Source organism: Solanum dulcamara, chromosome 2, assembly GCF_947179165.1.
Source record: "Solanum dulcamara chromosome 2, daSolDulc1.2, whole genome shotgun sequence".
NCBI classification, from domain to species: Eukaryota; Viridiplantae; Streptophyta; class Magnoliopsida; order Solanales; family Solanaceae; genus Solanum; species Solanum dulcamara.
This window is the reverse complement of record NC_077238.1, coordinates 42029860-42048676: the sequence shown is the minus strand read 5'-3', so window position 1 is coordinate 42048676 and position 18817 is coordinate 42029860. Positions and strand designations below refer to the sequence as shown.

Here is an 18817-nt window from a genome sequence, read left to right as displayed (position 1 = left end):
CTATTTAACCCCCAAAGCTCTTAATGTCTCCTCAATCATTCACTAATCACCCATCCTAATTTTTTTTTTCTACAAAAGGTTCTTTAGACCTCCATTAAAGACCTACCAAGAATCTTCTTAAATTCTCCATTGATCTTCAAGTTTTCTTCATAATTTGTATCCAAGGTATGTGGGATTCATCCATTGGTACCCTTCACCCATGGAGCCCAAATAATTTCTTAAATCTTCCATGAGTTTCAATTAAAACTTTGAATCTTCTTAATTTCAACTTCAATTGCATGAACTATGATGGATCTTATGAATTCAAATCTATTTTGGCATAAATTCATTGGTAATTGCTTGGGATTGGTAGATCCTTCATATATATTCATTATATTATTAATTAGGGCTTATGATCTCATTATAGGAGACGAAGACTCATGAAAAACGATGATAAAAAATCTAGGAACTTGCTGGGAAAATGCTGGGGCAGCGTGCCACTATCGTGCCAGGAATGGGTCTCTGAGGTTTGCCTCCTAGCGGACGCGCCACTATAGCGCTTGCAGAGCGTCCATCATTTTAAACCTTGGCGCGGTGCGCCACTATAGCGCCATCACCCAGTTTTTCATAAAACGCATTCACCAAATGCGACGTATGTGATAAAATTCTTTTGTTTTGTTTTGTTGATCCTTACTTCTCATCAACTACTCTTTCAAGTGCATGAATTACATTTAATTTATGATTTAACCTCTTAACCAAGCATGAATTACTCCTCCATTACATGAACTTACTTTCAACTATGACTATTCAAGTATGATTTTTTCACGTATGTTTCAAATTATGCGTTCTTCATGCAAATTATAGAAAAGGTGACTTAGGGCCCTATGTAGTGACTTAAGACCTATTGATATGAATTATGTGTGCATGATTTTTAATATGGAAGGATAATACTCACATTGCACTTATGTTATGAAATGAGCTACTCTAAGAATTTCAAACCTGTGATCATGTCTATGATATGTTAACTATGATTACTTTGCTATGTATATATTCCGTGGGATTTGACTTACCACCGAGTAGACAGGAGGTGGGGGCCCTATCAAAAGCCTTAGTAGCAGCCTCATGCCCCATAAACTACGTGCCACCGTAGGTTGCCTTATGGTTTAGCTAGTGAATCCACATATAACGCATGTAAATGACCCGCCTAGCAGGGTAGAGTCTCCCTTGGCAAGTAGATTCCTCTTTTTCTTCGTTGTATGGGGATATAACGAAATTCCATGTTATAGCTCGCATGGTCTTAATGTCGGTTATGGTTTCTATCCCATATATGTTTATGACTATTATGCTACTTTATGATCTTCAACTATGTCCTTTAAATGATTTGATCATCACTGTATTTCCATGACTTTAATTAACCTTTTTATCATGTATAATCTTGATCACTGCATCTTATGATTTATGTTGCATGTCATGCCTACATACTTAGTACATTCTAACGTACTAATGCATACTTTTTGCCTACATTATCTCATAATGTAGTGGTTGAGGTTGAAGATCACATTCGTCCACGTGGTTAGTTAAGTTTTCCTATCCAGCGGTGTTTGTGGTGAGTCCTCATTTATCGGGGACTAGTTGTCGGGTTGGTTGTTGTTTCTAAAGACTTTTGTTAAGTTTCATCTTGAGGGTGAGCTAGGGACATTTCTTAGCCCCCGCCCATGTTCATGAGTAGAGGCATCTAGTTGGACAAATGTTTCGAGTTTATGTTGTCATGTGACATTCGTCATTTATTATTCATGGTCTAGACCCTCTTATGATATTTTCGATTTTACTTTACCTTAAGTATGTTTATGATATGTACAAGAGGATTGGTTGGAGCCCTTCGGGATTTCGATCGCCGTGTTACGACTAGGCCCTAGGTCGGATTGGGAAAGTCAATGTAAGAAAAATCAATATTTCAGATCGTATTTATTGTGTTTTATTACTAAATCAAACTAAATAAGAAACTTACTGATGAAGAAATGATAGCAAAACGTCCCAAAGACATGTCAGAAGTTCAATTGCACGAGTTGATCGAGTATTGGAAACATCCAACTGTTCAAGTGAGACTAAAATAGTGTACTTTTACTCTTTGGACATATTTTGCATCATTTCTATTTTTTTCTATTTATTAATCAACATATTTTTTGAAATTAAATTTTAGGTCCTAAGCGAGGTAAATTCTCAAAACAGAAAAAAAACAAAAGTAGAGGCATCGTATGGGACCTATTAGTTTTGCAAGAGAACGCATGGCATTGATAATATTAAATAGACACACTGTAAAAAAATTTGATTTTTATTTTTTTCATACTTTAACAGAACGTATTGATGTATGTTTTTACTTTATTTTGATATAATTTATAGCGTGCAATCAAAGAAAATAATGATTAACCATCACAGTCTGAAATGTTTATTTCAACTCGCACAAAGATGGGGAAAGAAGTTCAGGCAGATAGTCAAATTGTAATAGTAAGTCATTTTTGTGCTACATTCTTGTTCTTGTTCTTGTTCTTCGTCTTCTTCTTCTTCGCTAGATTGTTCGCTGGGAGGGAATAGATTTTAACTTAGGCTATGACTAGATAAAAAATAGGAAATATGGAAATAATACTAGTTCAAGATTTTAGAATGGTGATTTAAAAATCAAGTAAATAAGTTGTTCTCAATCATTGACAAAGAAATTTATCAAGTAATTAAAAGAGAAATATGCGTTCCATTTCAGATAATTCGTGGATAGTTTTAACCCTTTTTCGTTAAATAAATGCTTTTAAAAAGGACTGTCAAAAAAGGATTTGAAGCCCCATTTGGATCACTATGCTAGAAGGAAAATGAGCTCGATTTCTGCCCCATTTCAAATAAATAGTACATGCTATTTATAGAACAACTTTTTGACTGGCTAAACTTCAGAATCATCAACATTCTGGGAAATCAACATATGATACATTCAGGGCAGTGTTTGAAAAGGAGAAGCCTGATCAACTTAGATGCTATGGTAGATCAGTGACAATAAGTTCTCTAAAAAAAGATGAGGAAACTAGCAAGCTTAAACAAAAGCATGCCAATGAAGTCACTTCTCTTAAGAAAGTAATGCGTGAAATGAGAGAAGAAATGCGACATTTATTTAGTCAATTGGTGCAAAACAACCCTGGATTAAATGTTCAAGATATACCAGGTTTTGCCGGATCTAACCTTGCTTCACTTGTTGATGCAAGTAGTGCACAAGTTGTAAGAGGGAAAAATCATCCAAATTTGTCTGGCTCAATTCATGCTTCGGTTCGTTAAAAGATATTTTATATTTTATCTTACAAATCCTTCTATAGGTTTTCCTATTCCGGTCCTTTGATTAGTGAATGTGAGAACCTTGATGGCGACAATACTTGATTTTCCACTGATGTGAGTTTCCACTAAGGTTATGACTAGATAACCTTCTTGTTTCTATAGATGCGACAACACTTGATATTTCAATGATGTAATTTTTAATTTTGACTTTATCCTTGATAAATCGATGACTGATAAAGACTGGTTTCTCCAGAAATAAATTGTCTTACTGATGATACTAACCATGTTTTGAACACCAGAGGTACTACTTTGAGTTATTAAAAATCAATGCTCAAGAAACACATGATATTCATTTCAGAATTGTTTGCTTGTATGAAGAATATCATGATGTTTTATAGAGGTTAAGCTTTGACACAATATTGTTAGAATACAAATCTAAGATCCCTTGAGGAGAGCAGTTCTACATTTGATAGTTAATATATAGTGTTATCTATGTTTGGTCTATACATTTGGAAAAGAAAAAAAGGATCAATCTTTTGTCAACTACTTGAAATGATTTGAAGATTTGTTTGAATTACAAGGTTTAGCTCAAAAAAAGATTATGAAACACTTGTTCTTGTGTATCAACCCCTACTTGTTATTGTAAATTTTATAATCTTTTAGGATATGTGATAGTTACTTTTTTTGTGGCACTTGGCATTGGCGTTCTTGTGTGTAGCCTTCTTGATGATTTGATTATTTTAGCTGATGTAGAGACCACATTTTATAAAGTTCATATTGGTTCCCAATCTTGAACCGCTGCATTTTTATTGAAGATTGGGAACCCCAAATATTTTTCAAAGGAGTTGCCTGATCTTGGAGCATATTAGCTTTTAGATTTTTCATAGTTAATAAGATTACCCAATTCATTGCAGAAATTTTTAAGTACTGTTTGGAGTGTTTTACAAATTTTCCTATCATCCCTACACATTAGTATGAAGTCATCTGAGGAACAAATGGGATAGTTTTGGATTCTAGTACAGGGAGGTTATTTAGACAGTTTTTTCTATATAAATTATTTATCATTGGATTCAGTGCATGTGGCTGCATAGATATATTTATATACTTCAAGTGTTTAACTGGAATTAGATTATTTTTCTAACTTTGTTTTTTAAAAATGTGTAGGAAAATACGGGTGATCGAATTTGAATAAGGTGTCCACAAGTTAAATCAATTTATTGAATGATTAAAAGTTTTTGAACTATTGTGATATATATTCGAATACATTTGGTTTTGTGGAATTTATTGCTAGCACCGATCTTTAAAATATCACTTTCAAAATATGTAGTAGAAGACAAGTTGTTCAAAGTTTATTGCAAATATATATATATAACAAGTTGTTCAAAGTTTATTGCAAATATATATATATATATATATATATATATATATATATATATATATATATATTATTTATTAGTTACTTGGTGGTTGATATCATATATATATAATTTTTTGATTTAATTTGTATGAAAATAAAAAAATAATTATTTTTATATTAGAAATTGTGGCTATAAAAATTTTAGGCAACGTTGCTACAATAAAGAAGTGTGGCTATAGGAATATTAACTGTGTGGTTTATTAGTTATAAATTGTAGAATGTGTACATAAGAAAAGGTTACACTTTATAAGTGTTGTTGAAGATGAAGTATAAATGCTACGCTTTAAAGTGTGGCCAATAACAAAGCAAAGGCCATGCTTGAAAGTGTAGTTTTATCAAAAAAACTGTTGCTGATAAGATGCTACAAAGCGTGGTCTTTGTACTTCAACAACCATGATTTTTAAGCGTAGACGATATGACAACATTTGAAAAGTGTGGCCTAAAGTCAAAGGTTACACTGCTTTTGGCCACCCTTGAAAAAGCATTGCTGAAAGTCATAAAGTGTAGCCTTTTATCAAAGGCCACACTTTTTGCTAGTTTAGACCATACTTTACAGGGGTGGCTAAAAGCCAAAAATGTTGTAGTGTCAGCTTATGCACCAGGTGACCACTACGGACCAGGTTCACAGACCATGTTACTCAGTACGGTCCGTTATGGCTCCCGTGGTACAAGCCCTGAAATTTAGGCTTTCAAAAGTGGGCTTCACGACAGGGACCATGGTCCGTGGTGAGCAACACAGCTTGTGGTTACCTTAGTGGTGGACACACCCCTAAGACCCCCAGATTTCAAGATTCAAGTCTATCACCACGGACCAGGTTCACCGACCGTATTGCCCAACATGGTCAGTGCTGATGGTCCGTCCAGGTACCCAAATCTAGTTTAAAGTTACGGTTATTTTGGTCATTTTCTTATATTTCATTAATATATGTGGATGTTTTTGGGACTAGATTCATTATGTAATTTTCCTAAATACTCCTAAGTCTATTCTTTTGCCTCATAAACTCTAAGATCACTTTGGACTTCTCTCCCAAGGCTCCTTAAGAGATATTCATCTTCTTCAAGTTTTGGCTAGGGTTTCTTCAAGAACACGTATGCTTTCTCAATTCCAAGTTCAAATTCAATCAAGGTATGTAGAGATTGATCCATGGGTCCCTTCCACCCATGGAGTCCCAAGGTTTTCATTCAAAATCTCAAGAATTTCAATTGGGTTAATAACCCTAATTTGATGAATTGCATTGGGATGTTTTAATTATGTTTTATTTTTGTTATATCTCGTACTTTTTTACATTAGAACGTTTTTAAGCTTCTCTATAGCTACCACGTGATCCATGTTATTCATGACATTATCAAAGGATCCTAAGGAAGGGAGGATGTAACACCTCATATCTTACATAAACTAGTTCTATGTGAAGTAGTGATGGTTTGAAATATGTTTGGAAGGATTTGAAAGGAGTTCGAGACCAAATAATTTGTCACAGTAATCGACCTACTTGCTTAAGCTACTGTTTTGGATGTCTAACATAATTAAGCTATTTGAGTACACGTCTAGCTTAAGTAGCAAGGATCACACAGATTTTTAAGGTAAGACTGATTGCTAATCTACTAAAAAGAATAAGTAGGTGATGCACCTACTTAGAATGTGTGGACTGCATTTAAATAAAAAAAGGCAAGTAGGTGATGCAACTACTTACGAACTTGTGGCAGGAATTAAGGAGGTGATGAACCTACTTTCTTAAAGAAATGGACAAGATTATTTCGGGATGCGAGATAGAGATTTTTATTTCTGATTTTAATTAATACATAAATTGGTTATAAATTTTATTTGGTCTAGATTATGAAGTGGGAGTTAGGGATTAATTGATATTAATTAAGCTAATTATACCACTAAATGGGCCCCACCAAGGCACCTGGCAGGAGCTGATTGGTGTGTGGCTTTTAGAGGGACACATGTCCACAATGGAGACATGTCAACCACATGGACAACACATAGACATATGTCAACCACATGGGAAGCATATATATATATATATATATATATATCTTAATGATTAAGAAGCTCATTTTATCCCATTCTTCTTCAACTTAGACTTAGAGAGAAAGAGGCTCTCAACTTCCTCAAGTGAAGAAGAAAAAAGAGAGAGTCACGACACCATGGCAGCTCCACAAAGCACAACCAGCCTTCCTCTTCTTTTAACTATTAAATCCCTAAGGTAATTCAACCCTTTAGAAGGTCCATAACAATGTGGAATTGATCCTAGGGGCAGCAAGATTGAATTAATTGAAGTCGTCAAGTTTCAGCCAACTGAAGGAGCTAACTTGTTAAGGTAAGGTTTGATTATCTTTTTACACATTTTAGGAAGGGTTTAGACGTGTTGTGAATGTGTAAACGTGAATTAGAGGCACAAAATTATCTATGTTGGCATTGGAATGTTGTTGAAGCCGTGTAGGGGCTGTTTGTATTTAGAAATGGTGAATCAATTTTAATTAACATTTTAGTTGTTGTTGTTATGAATTATGTAATGATGATGAAGGAATTGAATGGAATTGGAAGTGAGAAAACTCCATGATTAGTGTTGGTGTTGAAATAAACAGAATTGAAGTTGCTTAAATTGGGTTGATTATTGTTGTTGCTATTATTGTTATGGATTATGTATTAAAAGTGAAGGGATTGTATATGTTAAGGTTAAATTCCTATTTGGGCTGTGTTGGGGCTGTTCTAATCTAAAAATGATGGATTAATTTTGATTAATGTTGTGGTTGTGGATGTAGACTTGGTTGTTATGTAGTTGGTTTGAATATAAGTAAAATATCGCCTAATTTTCTAGAAAGAAGCTGCTAACGTTGGAGTACATTTTGAAACCTTCCCGTAGCTTAACCATACTTCTTGACGTCTTAATCTAGATTGAGATACTATTGGGCAACTTACGTGCTATGTGGTAAATAAGCGCTAAAGGTATGTAAAGCCTATCCCTTCTTTCTTTTGGCATGATCCATATGAAACAAATGGATGACGAATGTATAAATTCCAAAAAAGCTCCTATTCTTAGAGAAATTAGGATGGCTATGGTTCTTGATTCCCTGAACTTTTATCACTATGTCTTGATACATATTTATGATTCCAGCTGTCCTATTTTTGGTATAACTCAAATTTTGGTATAATTTACATTTGGTATAATTCATAATGACATTCAAAAGGTACTTGAGATGACTACTGTCTTGATTTTCAAATGATGGTTCATTTAGATTATTCTATTGAGTCTTAGACTATGATCTAATTGTATATGGTTGCTCATGATATTCTACTCGTGCATACTGTTATTACCTCTTTCATCGAGTCCCGACCCGTGTATGTTATTGTGCACAACTTTATTATATCTTTATCGAGTCCCTCACTAGAGGGACGGATACGATATAATATATATATATGATGATATGATAATATGATGATACGATTATGGCACCGAGTCCCATAATGGGTCGGGTATGGTATATGATAATGATATGCATGATTTGCTTCGTAAGACACAAGTATAGTGAGTTCTTGATTATCATACTTGTCTCCTGGGCTCTCTCCTTCAGTTATGATCTTTCCTATTATATTTCATGCTTTACATACTCAAAAGGGGGCTGCGTTTCATGCTCGCAGGTACATGTACTAGCTTTGGTGATTCGTCAGCCTAGGATTTCTATTCAACTATCTTGGAGTGCTTCTTTATCTCAGAGCCTAGACTTTTGGTATAGACCCCTTTTTGATGTATATATATGTTTATTCAGGGGTACGGCGGGGCCCTATCCCGCCATATGATACTGTTGATACTCTTAGAGGTCTATAGGCATATGTGTGGGTTGTGTGTATATGTGTTTGGTTATGCTTGTATGATTTGTATTTTTGGACGTTCCCATTCATAGTGGAAGCCTTATCGGCTCGTGTATGTATATATTTTGGGATGTTGTATGTATTGACACCCTTTTCAGATCGTGTATTAGGATGTTTAAATTGATTGTGCTTTCTCAGGAGACAGGTTACCTTGATATATGTAGGTAACACTTGACATGACATCATATTTTCACAAACCCTCCATATGGTGTTTGGTTTTTGTTTGACGAGGTCTAATAGATATGTATACAAGTGACCAACTTGGGCTCTAGTCACGATCTATGGGGTTGAGTCGTGATAAAAGTGATATCAGAGCAGTTCATCCTAGGAGTGTCTACAGACCATGTCTAGTAGAGTCTTGTTTATCGGTGTGTTGTGCACCACATCTATAAACAGGAAGCTACAGGACATTTAGGATGTTATCTTTCCTTCTTATTCTAGAGCGTGTGCTATATTATCAGGATAATTCCTTCTGAACAGATAACTATGTTTATAGTGATGCCTCCAAAGAAGGCGATAGTTGCCCTAAAGGTAAAGTCAATAGTAGGAGAGGCTAGCCAGAACCAGAGAGTTATTAGGGCCCATGCTCAATCCATGCCCGAGATTATACATCATTCAGCAAGCTCTACTACACCACCACCTCTAGAGGAGCTTAGAGTGGCAGTAGTTGCAGATCAGAGGGCGGCTCCACCGTTAGCTCCTGCAGCTCCAATACCTGAGCCTCCATCTCTACAGCCAGGGGCAGAGGATAGGGTTATGAGAGATACAGTTCAGTTACTGACTAGATTAATGGCAGGGTAGGCTCGCAGGCATGGGCTAGGAGTAGATAATGCAAACAGACATGATAGTTTAAGAGTTCATGATTTCTTGACTTGTGACCCCTAGAGTTCTATGGATCGAAGCCCGTAGAGAATCTATAGGAGTTTATTTGGTAGATGCAGCGTACGCTGAGGATAATTAGAGCTTTTGAGACTGAGTCTGTTGAGTTAGCTTCATATCGGTTGCGTGATGTAGCTGTTAATTGGTATGAGTCCTCAGAGTTATCTAGGGGCGAGGGTGCTCCTCCATAGGTATGGGATGAGTTTGTGGAGGCCTTTCTTAACCGCTTTCTACCTCTGGAGATAAGGAGAGCTAAAGTTGATAGATTCTTAAATCTGCCTATAGCCTTGAGTTTGATTTATTGGCTAGGCATGCGCCGATTATTATAGAGTGCACCATTATGTAATGGGGATGGATCATTCTTTAATTGATAGCTGTATGGCAATGGCTTCTTAGCCGGGTATGGATATTGCTTGGGTACAGGCATATGCACAGGGAATAGAAGATCGACATAGGGGTTGTTAGTCCGATAGAGATTATGACAGAGGCCAGCATAAGAGAGCTAGATTAGCTGGCTATCCAGGTGAGTTTCGAGGCAGGCAGCCTTAACAACTATATATTAGATATCCTTCTCAGCTAACACAGAGTGCACCCCCACAGCTCACTAGTAGGAGGTGTGATAGTACAGGGTATCCAAGAATTGGTCAGAGCTCTAGGGCTTCAAGTTCACAGATGTACTAGAGTTCGGGTCAGTCGACACCACCTTTGCCTCAGTGTGCTCGTTATGGTAGGCTTTATTTTGGGGAATGCCATTTTTCTATAGGTGCTTATTTTACTTGCGTCCGTCAAGGACATATCATGAGAGAGTGTCCACTTAGGGGTAATCTAGGTGGTGCAGCTCAGCCTACTGGGTCAGTTACCAGTTCATCTTCTTCTATGGATATGCAACCTACAGATTAGGGTATTTAGACACCAGCAGGCCATGGCGGAGCTTCTAGTTCAAGCGGCCCTTCAAACCGCATATATGCTTTAGCTAGTAGATAGGATCAGGAAGCGTCACCAAATGTGATTATAGGTATATTATCCATCTTCTCTCGGGATATATATGCATTGATAGATCTAGGCTCCACTTTATCATATATATCTCCCCTTTTTGCTAGTAGAATCATAATAAAACCTGAATTAATAGAACCGTTGGAGGTAGCTGCACCAGTAGGAGACTCTGTTATAGAAAAGAAAGTATATAAAAATTGTTCGGTGGATATATACAGTCATCCTACCTTGGTAGATTTGATGAAGTTAGGTATGATTGAGTTTAATGTCATTATGGGTATGGATTGGTTAGCTTCTTATTATGCTAATGTTGATTGTAGAAATAAGATAGTTCAGTTTTAGTTCCAGGAGAGCCAATCATAGAGTGGCTGGGGAATACAGCGTCATTGAGAGGTAAATTTATTTCATACGTCAAAGCAAGGAAGACGGTTAGAAAGGGTTATATTTATCATCTGGTTCATTTGCATAACTTGGAAGCAGAGGTACCGACTCTTCGATCAGTGCCGGTAGTTAATGAATTTTCAGATGTATTCCCAGATGAACTTCCAAGTCTTTCTCCTGAGCGGGAGATAGAGTTCACTATAGATGTGTTGCTATATACGCAGCCCATATGTATTCCTCCTTATAGAATGGCACCTGCAGAATTGAAGGAATTAAAGGAGCAATTGAGAGACTTGTTAGAAAAAGGCTTCATTAGGCCCAGCACATCACCTTGGGGAGCACCGGTACTATTCGTGAGAAAGAAAGATGGGTCACTGCGAATGTGTATTGATTATAGGCAGCTGAATAAGGTGACAATAAAGAATTGATATCTCCTCCCCAAGATTGATGATCTATTTGACCAGTTGCTGGATGCTAAGTGTTTTTCGAAGATAGACTTGCGGTTAGGCTATAACCAGGTGCGGGTAAAGGAGGCAGATATTCCAAAGACTGCATCGTACCTAGAGATATTTCTCCCATTTTAAGATTTGAAGCCATGCCTCAATTGTTTTTCTTTTGTTTAGCGGTAGCCTTATGATGCCATCTTATCTATTAATTATTTTTGGGCCCAAGGCCTTATCCGAGGATAGATTAGATCCCAAGTTAGTCCCTTGACTTGTTGTGCACTAGGACTTGGTATTTCCTTATGGATGTGTGTATCTTGTTTGGATACTGGTGATTGCATGCTTGCATTATTTGAGCATATTCATTCATTTTGTGGTACGATCCCGGTATTTTATTGGTTTTTAACTACTATTTTGAGAAGGATTTCTCATAATTTTTTTTCTATTTTTAAACTGCTTTTAGCGGGAGTCGTGCCACCTGGATACTTGATCACTGGTTTTGGAAACTTATGAGGTGTCGAGGATGTGCTCCTTTTTCTACTTGAAGCATTAGAGACATCTGAAATGCGCTTAGTTTTACTTGGATATTTGGTGTGTTGATGCCCTTTCATAGCCCACCGATGCTGCTGGGTTTACTCTTACTAGTTGGGCCATGCACCTAGGAGTCTACTGGCTGGGTAGGCGGCCCCTTTTCAGGGTGCTCACAATTTAGGTTACTATTTAACTGATATTCAGTGCGGCGATGCCCTTTCTATATCGGTTTGGATGCTCACTCTCCGGTACCACTATGGATATTGTATTTGTCTATGCAAGGCTTGGTTCGGGCCCAGGAAGTGTATACGGACTTTCCGCGTGCCCTATGGACCCCTCTGGCCAGTGCATCACTGAAATGTATGAGGAAGTCACATGGGTCCCACATAGTAGGCCAGGGGCCGGTGTGGGTCTAAACACTTATAGTTGTTGATCTCTGAGAGCCACCGATGATGTCACTGGATTTTACTACAAACTTGCATTCATTATCATTGCCTATCACCCACATACTTTTATGGTGTAGTCCCCCGGTTTTATAGGGGCTGGGGGTATATTTGTCATTGTTTGTACCTTTCGGGGGTATGGGCATCCGGTCGGTTATTGTCTGATTATACTTGTTCTTATCTCTTGTTATACAGACTATAGATTGTCCTCATAGATGACTACGTCAGATTTTAATAAGGGGTATTTGTTCTCTTTCCACCGCTTCTAAGCCTTAACCCTATGATTTTACACCTAATTAAGGTCTTTTTTCAATTTAGTTTGATCATTATATTGTCATAATCATTTCCCAGGCATAGAGTAAAGATACGTGTGATTAGTTTGGTGATTTAGTTATTGATATCCTTTTGATAAACTTATAGTCGAGGATCATCGTTAGTAACTAGTTTGGGTTTTAGCCATTAGGGACTTCATCTTGGTGCTATCTTGACTTGTTTGCATCGCTTAGAATCCTTAGAATTTGCTTTTCGGTGGTTTGAACTTAAGATGTCATTTGATTGACTTGTTTGTTTTTGGTTGCCCGCTTGATTTGATTTTGGCTAATGCTTATGGCTTGTTTGCTAACGATATTGAAATGTTAGGCCCGAGGTTGTGCTTTCGGTACACCAAAGTCTTAGGTTAGTGATTTTGTTCCTTTGATGGGATTTTTACCTGAATTGAGTGGTATATGATTTTTGACATGCTACTTGCCTTTATTTACTTCGCCGGTGTTTAAAAAACCTTTTTAAAGAAAGAATAAATGGTGAGATTAAGACTTTTGGTTGATGAATAGAAATGAGGAATTTAAGGAAATATCAGTGATATCTCATTTACGGCATTTCATGGTTGATGAGCTCGAGGTAATATTCCGGGCGGCCCTTTTATTGACTTTGGGCTACACTATTATATTCACCGTTGATAAGCTCGAGTTGTGAATTCTGGGTGGCCTGTTGATACTTATTTTGGGTTATTATTTTGATATTGATGAGCTCGAGGGTTATTCCGGGCGCTCTATGCTACTTTTGGGGATATTGATCCATATATGCTAGTTTAGATTTATGCATTCTTTCGATAATTTGTGAGTTGAGATTAATACCATAATTACCTACTTGGTTAGATGTACTTGACTACTGTATGAAATTTCCGTACTCTTTTTCCCCATAATTATAGTTTTATGTTTCTATCTTATTATTATTAGTATCATCGTGCTGCTTATTGTATATTTATTATTTCTGAGCTCAGTCGCCTATGATGCCTGCTGAGTATCCTGTGTTTTGGTACTCATACTGCACTTCTGTATCTTTTTGATGCAATTCCCAGTATGAGCCACCCCCAGCGAGTGCCTGATCATCCGTAGTGGTGCTAGATCCAGATTGTGGTGATCTCCCGGTGTTTAGAGACTTGCTATCGTCCTTCTTTTGTACTGACTTGTATTTTGCACTTTGGATAGTCATCTCTGTATTGTATATATAGTTTTGTCATCTTTTGTATTTAGTAGATCCTATATAGGTGACACCAGGTCTAGGGTTGGTCTAGCGATAGTTCGTCTTTTTGGTTTTCTGGCCTTTTGTATATTCTTTATCGTATTTACATATCTATAACCTTACCCAACTTTTCTTTTGTTATATTCTTCTTGATTAGGCCTTCTTATATTATTAATTATTTATCTAAATTGAGGTTTGACTTCTGCTTGATTTGGGTGTGGCTTGCCTACTTGGAGTTTTAGTAGGCGCCATCAAGGCCTAGATTTGGATCGTGACAAATACAGGGGAAATGACCTAGAGGGTCATTACATATTTTTCCCCATTAGAGACTTTGAGGTTCCATCCCTATCATCTTACTTCTTTAAAAATCTTTGTACTATTAGAATGTGTTTGGTATGAAGAAAAATATTTCTGAAAATAAATTTTTCACTTTTCTCATGTTTGATTGATTTAAATAAATTGGAAAATAGACTTATCTTCCTAAAATTTAAGGAAAATCCTTTTCTTCATAAAGCAAGAAAAGTATTTTACAAAATTCTCTTTTAGCCTCACCATACGACTCTGATCTGAGTAATGGTTCCTGATTCTCACCATAGTACCTGAGTTCCGATGTTGAAATTGACCTTCACTCCTGACCCCAACCTCGAGCTTTGTAGTTTTATTTTTAATTTTGGATGTTTTTCTTATTTTACCCCTTCTCGTAGATTTAGTATGGTGTTTTGTAATCTGCTAGGATAGAGGGCTCCCCAGGTAGGTTGAAAAAATCTGCAGGGATAGATGGCTCCCATACAAACCACAAATATTAGCTTGAGTGGGTTTAAAATATATCTACCTCTAACCATTGGATGACAATTTAATTGGATTTAGGCTATCTCTAGCTCTAACCTTTTGATTAAATCTCAAGTCTTCACCATTGAAGCCCTACCAGATTTCACTTTCCTTACTCAAGTAAAAGTGAAATGAGAAGGTTCAATTAATATTTGCAATCATCATTTCTAGATTAAACTTTGAGGATAACAATAGATCCATGCATAATAATAAATTCTAAGACTTATTAGACACTGTCCAATCAAATTTTAACACCCATAATGCACACACACAAACCTAGAAAAGAGTATATCTACTCATAATAAAGGAAATCGAATTTAAATAATGTAGTAACACTTCATTGCATTCATAATCAGCAGAAAAAAATCTATTGCAAGCTTATTTGTATCACCAATGGTATGTTCTTCTTCAATAACCAAACTATAAAAACACTATATTCTTTACTACAATGTTCTCTAATGTCCAATACCCTAATTGGGGAAGAAGAGTATATATTATAATTGTATGAATCCCTAATTTGACCTTGGAAGCTTCTAAAGGACGCCCGTTATCTATGTATGAATTTTCTCTTTAAATCGCGTCAGCCCACTTGCATTTGAGCATGCGTTTTGTATGTTCAAAAATGCTACACGTAGGTGCTTCAACAACATCATTCTAGACTCAATTGAGTCTTCTGTGCTGACACTTGTAAGATGTATATGCCCTTTTATGACACACATGTGCACCTTTTAGTATCTTTTCCTTTCGAGTGCACCTAAGAAATATAGGTTCACTTATGTGAAACGCGTGTTCCTCGTTGACCTTGAATAATATACTTCTACTTCCAATTCTTCAGTTTTTCCATTTCTAAGGAATGCCTGCATATACAAGAATGCAGGACTTTCATTAGCATTAAAACAAGGAAATAACTCACTCTTAAGAATCAAATAAGTTTGTATCAAACCCCCTAACTTGAACTATTGCTTGTACTCAAGCAAAGCACATTCTAAGTACAAGTTTGGTTCTGGTTTATTATGACATTGGGGCTGACAATAGAATACAATAACTCAAATAAAACAAAACAACACTTGACTAAAAATAAAATACTCTATACACAAGCACAAACCTCAATTGTTCCACCATTTCCACAAGGTAAAGGTTATCTTCTTTGAACTATTTTTAAATTTAAAATCACACTTGTTAATCAAAATTTGGGGACAATATTTCATTCAAGAACATCTACAAGCATCTCAAGGCAATGAAATCAACTTTCAAGGTTTTCCTAAGAATTCACAACACAAGTTTTAACATTCATGCAACTCAATTAAAATCACGACCTCATTATTCACTCAAAGGATATAATGCCACTCATAACAAGAGAGAATCCCACTTACAATCATGTAAGTCACCTCAAGGGATTATAAATCTTGTAAAAATACTCACTATCTCAAAGATATTCAATCATACACACATCAAACTATAGTATTACTCTTTATTTAAATCACCACTAATATGGAGTTAAAAAGCTCAAAATCATAAAGAACTTGCGTCAAGATATAAGCTAGGGGAAAAAGGTAGGATATACTTTGGTTCAATGCCTTAGAACCTCCCTAACATGATCAAATAACTCTTTGATCACACCGTTCACATTATTGATTTGAATTCACTTTATTTCTCCTATTCATGGTATCAACCATTCATTCAAACACCCATTTACTCACATAAGGCATGTGCACGAGAAGAACTAGCACCAATTCATTCTTTTTCTTCTTTTTGTTCGTTCACCATTGGTTCATCTAGCACTTTTCAATTGAAACACATGGTTCCATATCATATCGAATTTCATTCCTCTCTCATTCTTTGATGCACCCCCCCAAATTTAGACTTTTACCGACATCACCTTATTCATTCTTCATTTGTATTCCCCCAAACATAGGCTTTTAGCCTATATTTTTATCACTAGCCATTATGGAGGTAAGGATAAAAAAATAGAGGATTCAAAAACGTCAAAGAGTTATACATGGTTTCCAATGAATCGGTTAATGCTCAGTGGGGTTGGCGAAGGTCAATGTTAAGAAAAAGAGAATTTAGGCAAAGTGATTATTCAAAGAGACCAGTTAGAAAAAAATAAGAGAAAATGAGTATAAGGTGTCATTCAAGTCTTTGTATTAAAATTGGTGAAACTTTGTCAAATAGAATTAATCAACAAATAAATCAGATTAGTGTAATTAAAAACTTTGAGGTGCATATCAAATATTTATAAATTTTAAAAAGTCTTTCCTCTAATTTGAAATTTTTAAATTTGAAATTTCCCCATCTTACGTTCTCTCTTCAGATTTCTCTCTTCCTCCCTCCATCTTCTTCTTTCTTTCATTCTCTCTTCCTCCATCTTTTTTTTATCTTCTTCATTATTGTTATCACGAGCATCTACATTTATCTTTTTTTTTATCGTGTTATTCTTCTTCTTTTTTTATAGACTGTTTTACTTTGATTTTGAGAATTTTTAAAAAATAAATAAATAAGTCATTCAATTTTTTTTTACAGAAAATTAAGAAACTACGATAGTTGCTACATCAAGTGCGATAGTTGTTGCAATAAGTATGTTAATTGCTACAACAATTGCTATGATAGTGGTTGGAATAGCTATTATAGTTGCTACAACAACTTCAACAATTACTGAATTTCTGTAATAACTTCAATAATTGCTTGAGTTACTGCAACAATCATTGAAATTGTTGCAATAATTTTTTTATAGTGTTTGCAGCAACTTCGACATTTAATAAAAAAAATTGGAAGAAAATAAGGTAAAGAAGGAGCTGATGAGGGAGATAGTGGTGGTGGTGTTGGTGGTGATGGTGGAGGAGGAGGAGGAAGAGGTGGTGGTCAAGGTGGTGGTGATGATGATTATGGAAAAAGAGGAATAGGTGGTGGTGGAGGAGTAAGAGGAGGAGGTGACTGTGGTAGTGGTAAAGGAGAAGGTGCTAATGATGGTTGAAGCAATAGGAAGGGTGAGAATGGCGGTGATGGCAGAAGGGTGGGGATGGCGGTGGCGGTAGAAGAGAGGGAGAGGGGGAGGGGTAGGGAGAAGAGAGGATATTTTTGTAAATAATAAAGTTTGAGGATTTTAAAATCAATTTCATTAACACTAATTTTAAAATTATCACCTATACTCAATTAAGACTTGTATCACTTTTTCTTTGTTTTGAATATTTTTTGTCACCTTTAATCACTTTTACCCAAAAATAAATAAAAACATAATACCAATAAAATGAGGGCCTAAGGTCATTTTCCAAGCTAACCCACATATAATTTTTTTCCTTGAATCACATTTGGAGGAAAGTTCTCGACGATATGCTTAAGAAAGAACAAACTACAACTCGCAATACATGGAATCAGAGAGCAACAAGTTATACTATTCTCAAAATCAATTGAATAGGATGACTTTTGACAATCTACTATTATTTAATCAATATCCATTTATAAATTTCAAAGCCAAATAAAGAATGTAGAAATCATTAGAAGAGATTATGTTAGAATTCACTTTTTCTCTCTTTTTCTAGATTTTCAAAATTCATTCAAAAAATACTTTTCAAATCAAATATTTTGATTGTCCCTCTTGATAAAACTGTAACATAGACTCAAAAAATATCTAAAACTTTGCATTTTTTCATAACAGAGTCACCTCTCAATTTATCACAGGGAAATATCAATCCGATTTGATATGCAAAATAAACCAAAATAAGATAAAAAGAAAAAAATTGTTCCTTGGGAAAAACTTGTGGTATTAAGAAAACCCTCTTGGGTTATTTTCCACTACCAACTATTCATAAGGAAAAATTGATCGTGCGCTCATATATCATTTGAAAACAAGGCTCGATGAGGGCTTTAAGTATAATTTGCAAGTGCGTATAGTAAAATAATTGGCATGTAAGACTAATCAGGCATTGAAGCAACACAATCATCATAAAAGATCAATCCTAAAAAGGGCACAATTAAATATTAAAATTATGTCCCCAATGTCTCAAACCATTATATAAATTAAGCCTGATAAGGGCTCATATAAATTAAATATTAAAATCATGTCCCCTAAGTAATATTTAATTAATAGAGATTATATATTAAGACATACATGAGGGAAAAATAGTCAAAAATCTTCTTAATATATATTTTCTTAAGGGTTGAGACGGTTGGAGTAGTATACAAAATACTCCTTGATAGGAAACAAGGGAGGCCG

General features: G+C 35.7%; 1 protein-coding gene and 1 pseudogene across 1 annotated transcript; both read left to right on the top strand.

The window, feature by feature from the left end:
• Positions 1-460: 460 nt before the first annotated feature.
• LOC129871372 (uncharacterized) lies at positions 461-9386 on the top strand (annotated as a pseudogene).
• A 2637-nt stretch (positions 9387-12023) lies between these two features.
• LOC129871363 (glycine-rich cell wall structural protein 1.0-like) lies at positions 12024-17578 on the top strand. Its single transcript, XM_055946266.1, has 2 exons — positions 12024-12216; positions 17388-17578. Exons 1-2 carry the CDS (start codon positions 12024-12026, stop codon positions 17576-17578), a joined length of 384 nt encoding a protein of 127 aa, XP_055802241.1.
• Positions 17579-18817: the final 1239 nt, after the last annotated feature.

What these genes read in the sequence shown, in the direction of transcription:
- LOC129871363 (XM_055946266.1), top strand. Translation starts at nt 12,024, where the DNA reads ATGCCCTTTCTATATCGGTTTGGATGCTCACTCTCCGGTACCACTATG. An exon ending in ACATAGTAGGCCAGGGGCCG is followed by an intron (nt 12,217 to 17,387) that starts GTGTGGGTCTAA and finishes GAAGAAAATAAG; the next exon opens with GTAAAGAAGGAGCTGATGAG.